This window comes from Dictyostelium discoideum (assembly GCF_000004695.1).
Source record: "Dictyostelium discoideum AX4 chromosome 2 chromosome, whole genome shotgun sequence".
Classification (NCBI taxonomy): Eukaryota; Evosea; class Eumycetozoa; order Dictyosteliales; family Dictyosteliaceae; genus Dictyostelium; species Dictyostelium discoideum.
This window is the reverse complement of record NC_007088.5, coordinates 3,759,983-3,768,654: the sequence shown is the minus strand read 5'-3', so window position 1 is coordinate 3,768,654 and position 8,672 is coordinate 3,759,983. Positions and strand designations below refer to the sequence as shown.

The window sequence follows — 8,672 nt, the reverse complement described above, 5'->3', positions numbered from 1 at the left end:
TGATGTGTTGATGTCAAATGACTAGTAATCTATAAAAATCAAAGTCCGGTTCAAATTTAAAGTCATTTTAAAAATTTAAATATTTTTCGCTAAAAATTTAAAAAAAATCGATTTTTCAAAAATGGATCGGGGTTTTTATATTTAAAAATCATTCATAAGTAAATTGTTCCTATTTCCTATAAATTTTCTATAAATTTGAGAATGTTTAAAAACATATACGTTTTTAAATCCTACGAGTAATATTCCTTTTATTTTAATGAAAAGTTATCACCTACGAAAAAACACCAAAAAACAGCGATTTTTTCAGAATTTTTTTAGGGGTCTATTTGACCCGCCAGACTACGCGCGTTGTTTCGAGGCTGTGTCAGTACATCTGGAAAGCTTACTAGGAACCGTCGGTCGAGTGAACTAAATAGGAGTAATATTTATGAAAGTTACAGTGAAATTTTGCACTTTTTTACCCCCAAAAATAGGGGGTACTTGAGAAAGTTTTTTGTAAACCAATTTTTTTTTTAACTTGCCATTTAAAAAGTAAGACATACAAAAGATAGCCCTCATTTTCAGCTATATTATATCTAAAAATCATTGGAATAAAAAAATAGTACATATTTTTTTCGAATTTTTTTCGAACCTCCAAATTGAAATTTCTCACATTAATTTTTTTTTTTTTTATATGAAAAATTTTTTGGCGCCAAAATTTTAATAAGTTTTGATCGTGACCCCCTAGGCAAAAACGGAAAAATACATTAACATCGCCAAGAATATAACTAATTACAGTTACCTCACGGTCGACTCACCATAAAACCACTGTAATCTGTAAATGAGGATCCAATGTCATATTTTTACGAACTTCCGAGTTAAATAAAAAATTGTGTTACTTGGTTGACTCTGCCGTGAGGTAACAGTAAGTGTAAAATTAAAATATCTATCTTTTAAAAAAACTTTGATTGATAAGGAACGACACCATTTAAATTTTTCGCTAAAATACACCAATTTTTGAATTTATTGGAAAATTTTCACTTTTCGTCCCCAGTCTTTATATTCACTATATGCACATAAGCTATTTGGTAAAATGTGTCAGAATATCTCTCATTGAGTCTAGTTGCTACTTTTATGGGTCTACATTCACTCAATTTCGTTAATTAAAATATCTATAAAGTTCCTTGAAAAATCCACGAAAAAACACTGTTTTTGGTGTGTCAACTTGGCGAATTTTTTAGGGGGTCCAGTACCCCCCTTTAAAATACGATCTTGTGTCAGATTATCCCAAATGCTCTGGAAAGCTTACTAGGAACCGTCGGTCGAGTGAACACGAGGGACTTTTTACTTAGCCTCCTTACACCAAAAAAAACTTGGGAAAAATGGTGATTTTTCACTTACCACCCGCCAAAGATTCGATTGAATATTTAATAAAAAAAAATTGAGTGCAAAAAGCGAAATACAGAAGTTAGATACACGATAGATCATTAACATACTCAAAAAGAATTAAATTTTAACGAGACGATTTACGCGCAGAATTTTTTTCGATTTTCCGAAAAAAAATTTCTCCATATAAAAAAATTTTTGAAAATTTTTTAAAATTTTTTTTTCAGTAATTTTAATTTTTGGTACCTTAATGACCCCGTAGATAAACCGGATCAAGTGATTTCAACTTAGAATTTAATTCTACGTCTACCATTACTCATTGGTCGAGTCACCGGTAAACCATAGATTTTTATTTTTCCTCAGATTCAGGCATCGATTCTCGTTGTTGACAAGCCTCAAAATTTACTATATCTCAATATTAATTAAAATTAACAAATACAAAAAATAAAGCTCTTTTATATGTATATTGTGGAAGTGGCTATATTCGCTCAATTTTTTTTTATTAAATATTTTTCATTTTTGCCGGAAAAAAAAAAAAAAAAAAAATTTTCAACTTTCGTCCGAAGTTCCTAAATTTTTTTCTCACTTTAAAATTTAAAAATCCAATCATACAAAAACATCATAAAAGGGTGAGGATGCTTCTTTACAATCAATGAATTCAATTCAATGTGGTGGTGGTTGTGGAAATGGAGGATTACTCGGTGGAGTTGGTGGTCTTGTTGGTGGTGTTCTTGTTGGTACTGGTGTAATCATTGGTTCTGTTTTACACGGAGTCGGTTCCATTTTAACTGGAGGTTCAAACAATTGTGGTTGTAATTAAAATTACAAACTTAAATTATAATTAAAATATTAAACCAACCAAAAATAAAACCCAATTTTTTAATTTGTAAAATAAAAAAAAAAAAAAATAGAATTATTTAATTATACTTTTTTTAAAATTATTTTTTAAATTTATTATTTTTCAAAGTTGTTCTTTATTTAAAAAATTAATAAGAGTTGTAACTTTAAATTACAAGTTTGTCTTTTAAATATAAAAAAAAAAAATCACAAAAAAAAAAAATTCCAAATTAAATTATCCCTGGATAAGAAAATTTAAATAATAATAAATTTAAAAAAAAATAAAAAAATAAAAAAAATCATTCAATCAAAAAGATTAATCATAAAGAAAATGAATTTTTATCAAAAACCTCATTAATTACTCAAAATTCTTTTTTTTTTTTTTTTTTTTTTTTTTTTTTTTTTTTTTTTTTTTTTTTTTTTTTACATTATGCTTTTGAATAGAAATCTCCGTTTGGCTGTCCTCGATATGATTATAATCTTCCATCACTCTCGATTAATATATCAAATTATTGTTTTCAAAAGATAATAAATTAACTACATCAATAAAATATATTAACCCCTTTTTAAAAAGGGGGTCCAAAAAACAAAAACAAAAATTTATATTAAATTTTATATTTGCACACAAATAAAAATAACACAGCTGTTTTTTTTTCTCTTTTTTTTTTTTTTTTTTTTTCAGACCCTGTTTGATAACGTAGTGATAAATACTTTTTTATTTATTTATTTTTTTATTAATATTCCAAAACGAACAAACAAATAATACTATTAAATAATATCAAAAAATGACAATCTTAGGTATGCTTTATTTTTTGTAAAAAAAAAAAAAAAAAAAAAAATATTTAAATTATTTGTTTTTTAAAAATTTAATAATAATTTTATATAGGTTTAATTTCATCAATTAGTAATGTTAAATCAATTTCGAAATCAAATAATTTATCATCATTATCAAATTCATTATCTTCTTTACAATCAATGAATTCAATTGAACGCCGTGGCGGCATTAGCATTAGCAATCCAGGATTTCTCGGTGGAATTGGTCGTAACCCTGGTGGTATTCTTGTTGAAACTTATGGAAGCTTGGAGGGGGTTCCATTTTAACTGGAGGTTCAAACAATTGTGGTTGTAATTAAAATTACAAAAATTAAATTATAATTTAAATATTAAACCAACCAAAAATAAATCCCAATTTTACAATTTGTAAATGAAATAAAAAAAGAGTAATCTTATCTAAATTTTTTTTTTCTAAAATTCAAATAATTATCTTTAAAATAAAATAAAAATGTAATAAATAAAAATAAAATAAAATAAAATAAAAATAGTATAAAATAAAAATAAAAAAAAAAAATAAAAATAAAATTAAAATAAAATAAAAATAAAATAAAATAAAATAATATAAAAAGAATCAATGGTATGTGATAGTGGAGGTAAGTCAGTGCTGTTCTCACTAATGGTGAATTTATTAAAATATTTTTTGTTCAATCGTTGGTGCATTAACAAAATTATTTATATTCTATCTTTTAAACTAAAATTCAAATATTTAAAAATAAAAAATTAAAAATAAAAAATTAAAAATAAAAATAAAAAAAATTCATTTGCCTGAGGGAGGAGATTGATAATTAATTATTAATAATAATAATAATAATAATAATAAATCTTTATTTTTTGGAAAATGAAAAAAAAAAAAAAAATTGTGATGGTGCGAATTCGATAACAGAGAGCACAAAATGCTGATTTTTTTTTTTTTTTTTATTATTTATAAAATTTTAAAAATAAATCAACAATAATGTAATTTTAGTTTTATATCATTGGTGCGTTTTGGTGGGTCACATTTACAAAGAGTGGGTTCACAGAAAAAAAAAAAAAAAAAATTGGTTGCATAATTAATAGTTGATCATCAAATTGATTATTATAACAATACAATTTTTTCACCCACCAATAAATCATTTTCAAAAAAAAAATTATTTTTATCCAAACCAAATATAAAAAACAAACAAAAATAAAAATAAAAAAAAAAAAATAAAAAAAAAAAAAAAAAAAAAAAAAAATTTTAGAAATCGTTCAAGAAAAAAAAAAATTTTTAAAATTAAATTAATTTAAATAAAAAAAAATAAAAAAAAAATAAAAAAAGAAATTAGAAAAAAAGAAATTAGAAAAATTTTTAAAAAAAAAAAAAACTATTTGCTATTCTTATTCAAATTTAAAATAAATAAATAAATACACACGCAATATATCTTTTTTTGTGATTTTTTTATTACTATAATTTGTTTTGTTTTTTTTTTTTTTTCCAAACATTAAAAGGAGTTATAGTTGTTAGTGGTTTTCAACATATCAATCTTGTGTGTTTTTGGAAAATAAAACTATAATTTGTAATTTACACTTTTTTTGGTTATTAAATTCTTAATAATTTTATTTATTTATTTTTTTTTTTAATAATTTTGTTTTAATAACACCACAATTTTTACCTAAATTTTTTTTTTTTTTTTTTTTTGTTTTCATTCACACCAACTCCTTATAACTTTTTTTATTTTTTTATTTTTTATTTTTTTTTTATTTTTTTTTTTTTTAAATAATTAAATTTTAGTGTGTAACATTTTTGTTTTTTTAATCTACCATCACACAATATAAATAATAATATCATAGATACAAAATATATATACACACATATACACACACTCACACACTTTATTAAATAAAAAGTAATATAATTTTTCCAGTATAAATAAAAAAAAAAGAAAAAAAAAATAAAAGAGGATGACCAAAAGTTCTTTATCAGTTTCACAAAATGGAAAAGAAAAAGAAAGCAATGGAAAATCATTAAATAAAAGTTCAAGTTCAAGTAGTAGTAATAGTTTAAATAAAAGTACAGAAAATACAAATAGTAGTAGCAGCAGTAGTAGTGGCAGTGGTTCACCAAATACAACCACTACAACCACTACTACAACCACTACATCAACAGCAAATCAACAACAACAACAACAACAACAACAACAACAACAACAACAACAACAACAACAACAACAACAACAACAACAACAACAACAACAACAACAACAACAACAACAACAACAACAACAACAACAACAACAACAACAACAACAAGAACAACAAGAACAAGAACATGAACAACAACAAAGTAATCCATCATTATTTAATTTTGGAGCACATTATGATTCATTATGTAATATGATTATTAGACCACCAAGATATACATACTCTTTAGATGATTTAGGACCAAAAGCATTCTCATTAGGACATCCATTAAAAACTTATGTTAGAAATGATTTTGAATTAATTAATCCAAGAGGTCATTCAATTCAATGTAGTCATTTTAAACAATCTGAATATTGGGAAACTGGAGAGTAAGTAAAATAAAAATAAATAAAATAAAATAAATATAGAAATCAATTTATTAATTTTTTTTTTTTTTTTTTTAATATTATTTTTAAAAAAAAAAAAAAGAAAACAACCATGTGTAATTTATTGTCATGGTAATAGTGGATGTAGGTTAGATGCAATGGAATGCGTTAGAACTTTATTACCAATGAATATAACGGTATTGGTATTTGATTTTAGTGGATCAGGATTAAGTGGTGGACAATATGTATCATTGGGATATTTTGAAAAGGAAGATGTTGGAGTGATTGTCAAACATTTAAGAGATACTGGCAAAATATCAACCATTGGATTGTGGGGTAGAAGTATGGGTGCTGTTACATCAATCCTATATGCACGTGATGATCCTTCAATTGCAGGTATGGTTTTAGATTCACCCTTTTCATCATTATATAAAGTCGCAGAGGAATTGGTACATTCCGCCGTTCAAAAATTACCAAAACTTATGATCTCATTAGGTTTGAAAATGGTTAGAGGTTCAATTAAAAAGAGGGCTCATTTCGATATAAAAGAATTGGATGTTTTAAATATTGCCGATCAAGTTTACATACCCGCTCTATTTGCTCATGGTGAATCTGATAATTTCGTACGTCCACATCATTCTGAGAAATTATTTGAAAAATATAATGGTGATAAGAATAGGTTATTATTAAAAGGTGGTCATAATAGCGAAAGACCAAATTTCTTTTTAGAATCGGTTTGTATATTCTTTCAAAATACTTTAAAACCAAATCAAGATGATTCAAATGATTCAAATGATCCTAAAGGTCCTGAAAGTATGTAATTTAATATTATTTAATATTATTATTATATTATTATTATTATTATTATTATTATTATTATTATTATTATTATTATTATTATTATTATTATTAACCATTCATTTTTTTTTTTTCATATTAGTGACAATTCATGAACTTTTTAGGAATCCAGAATTATTATTTGATGATTGTTCTGTAGAAGAACAAAAAATGTTATTTGTACTTTATCAACAACAACAACAAAAAAAGAAACAACAACAACAACAGCAACAACAACAACAACAACAACAACAGCAACAACAACAACAACAACAACAACAAACATCAACATCATTACCACCACCATCAGAAATTCAATCACCACATTTAATAGTTACAGAACCTTCAATTTATTCATCTAAAGGTAATGGCCCTTTACCTCCACCCGCATCTAATCCAACACCACAACAACTTCAACAAAATGATTTTTCTTTTGTACAAAATAGTTTAGAAAATAATAATAATATTAATAATAATAATAATACTGATAATTTTAATAATGAAAATATAAAATAAGAATACTAAAAAAAAAAAAATATGTAACATCAACAACCACCTTCCTTTGTGTAAATATATTATAGTAAACAAATAGAAAAAAAAAAAAGAGTTTTAATATAAAACCCAAATAAATTAGAATTTATTATTCTTTTTTTTTTTTTTTTATTTTTGATAATACAATTTTAATTAATTATTTATTATTTTTCTTTTTATTTGTACCTTCTTGAATATTTGTTAAGAAACCCTCAACACCTCTTTGAGAAGCAATTGATGGTTCATAACCTAAAAGAGAGACAATTTCAGGACCATGACCTTCATGAATTGCATAATCTAAGGTTTCAATTGATTGTAAAAATTGAGCAGAATGTAAAACTTCATTAATCATATTCTCATCCTTTTGATATTCCTCTGGTAAATATTGAATTAAATCTTTTTTAATCTCTGGATTCTCTCTTAAGAATGGTATTAAATTCTCTGCTGTCAATATTTTACCCAATGTAATTTGTGGTTGTTTTGGTTGTGTTGGTAAATTTGAAAAAAGATCTTTAATAAAATCTAAATTGGTTGCTGATGGTGGTGGAGTTGTAGTTGGTTTTGGTTGACTTAGTGAAACTTCATTTATTGTTGGGTTTTTAGGTGGTTCTTGTTTTATTGTTGTTGTTGGTGGTGGTGTATCAACTACCATTTCTTCATCATCATCATCATCTAAAAAAAGGAAAAGAAAAAGAAAAAGAAAAGTGCATTAAAAAAAAAAAAAAGAATAAAATAAAACCAAAAAAAAAAGATTCATTAGTACTTTCAATAATAAGAGTATAAAACAAATTAAAAGTTCTTGATTTTTTATATAAAAATAATAAAAGGTGGGTCTATTAACATTATTTAGTTATATGATTTTTTATTTTTTTTTCCATTATTGTCACTGTTGTTCCATTTGTTTTCATCTTTATTATTACTATTTATAAATTTTGTTTTATTTTTATTATTATTATTATTATTATTTTTATTTTATTTTATTTTATTTAATTTTTCACATATTTCATTTTATTTTATATTATTTACAAGTCTATTAAAAGAATATATTTATAAGTGTTGTAAGTATTTGAGTGCTATTATTATCGTTTATGTATATTCACACCTTCATAGAAACAAAAAATAATAAACAAAAAAAACAAAAAAAAAAAAATGTATATAAAAATAAAACACCAATAAATAAATTAATTAATTTAAAAAAAAAATTACCTGGAATATATGATTCAATAACTTTAAGTGCTTTTTCAATTTTAGCATCACCTTCTACATTTGCTTCTTGTAACCAATAGAATTCCTTTTGATCTGAACCTGAAAAGTTTAAGTAATACATTCTACCAGTTTTACATGCAGGTACTTTGATAAATTTTGATTCACCTGGTGCAAAATAAAATTCATCTTCATATGCTGATGAATCTCTTGGTCTCCATTGAACACATGTTAATCCTTCTGGTGTCTATATATAAATTATTATTTAAATAAATAATTAAAAAATGTTAATAAATATGCATTTTATTTTATTATATTATTATATGTTATGTTATATTATATTTTATTTATTTTATTTTATTTTATTTTATTGTATTATATTGTGTTGCTTTTTTTTTTTTTTTTTTTTTTCTCTTTAAAAAACATACAACACCAAATTTTAAGTAACCCTTTCTTGAATCTGATGTTACTGTTGTACCTGTTAATTTAGCTTTACCAGCTTTAAATTCTACGTCTTGTGGTGGTCTATTCATTTTTTAA

General features: G+C 23.7%; 3 protein-coding genes and 1 pseudogene across 3 annotated transcripts; 3 read left to right on the top strand and 1 right to left on the bottom strand.

The window, feature by feature from the left end:
* Positions 1–1,965: 1,965 nt before the first annotated feature.
* Positions 1,966–2,185, top strand: DDB_G0273925 (annotated as a pseudogene; the record flags this gene model as incomplete).
* Positions 2,186–2,987: 802 nt separating this feature from the next.
* DDB_G0274097 (hypothetical protein) lies at positions 2,988–3,303 on the top strand (the record flags this gene model as incomplete). The annotated part of the gene is made up of 2 exons (XM_639315.1): positions 2,988–3,000; positions 3,089–3,303. The coding sequence occupies 2 exons, from the start codon at positions 2,988–2,990 to the stop codon at positions 3,301–3,303; spliced, it is 228 nt and encodes a 75-aa protein (XP_644407.1).
* Positions 3,304–4,956: 1,653 nt separating this feature from the next.
* On the top strand, positions 4,957–6,914 carry rsc11-2 (alpha/beta hydrolase fold-1 domain-containing protein; the record flags this gene model as incomplete). The annotated part of the gene is made up of 3 exons (XM_639314.2): positions 4,957–5,564; positions 5,665–6,374; positions 6,502–6,914. 3 exons carry the CDS (start codon positions 4,957–4,959, stop codon positions 6,912–6,914), a joined length of 1,731 nt encoding a protein of 576 aa, XP_644406.2.
* A 172-nt stretch (positions 6,915–7,086) lies between these two features.
* adrm1-2 (adhesion regulating molecule family protein) lies at positions 7,087–8,665 on the bottom strand (the record flags this gene model as incomplete). Its single annotated transcript, XM_639313.1, has 3 exons — positions 7,087–7,601; positions 8,136–8,379; positions 8,561–8,665. The coding sequence occupies 3 exons, from the start codon at positions 8,663–8,665 to the stop codon at positions 7,087–7,089; spliced, it is 864 nt and encodes a 287-aa protein (XP_644405.1).
* Positions 8,666–8,672: the final 7 nt, after the last annotated feature.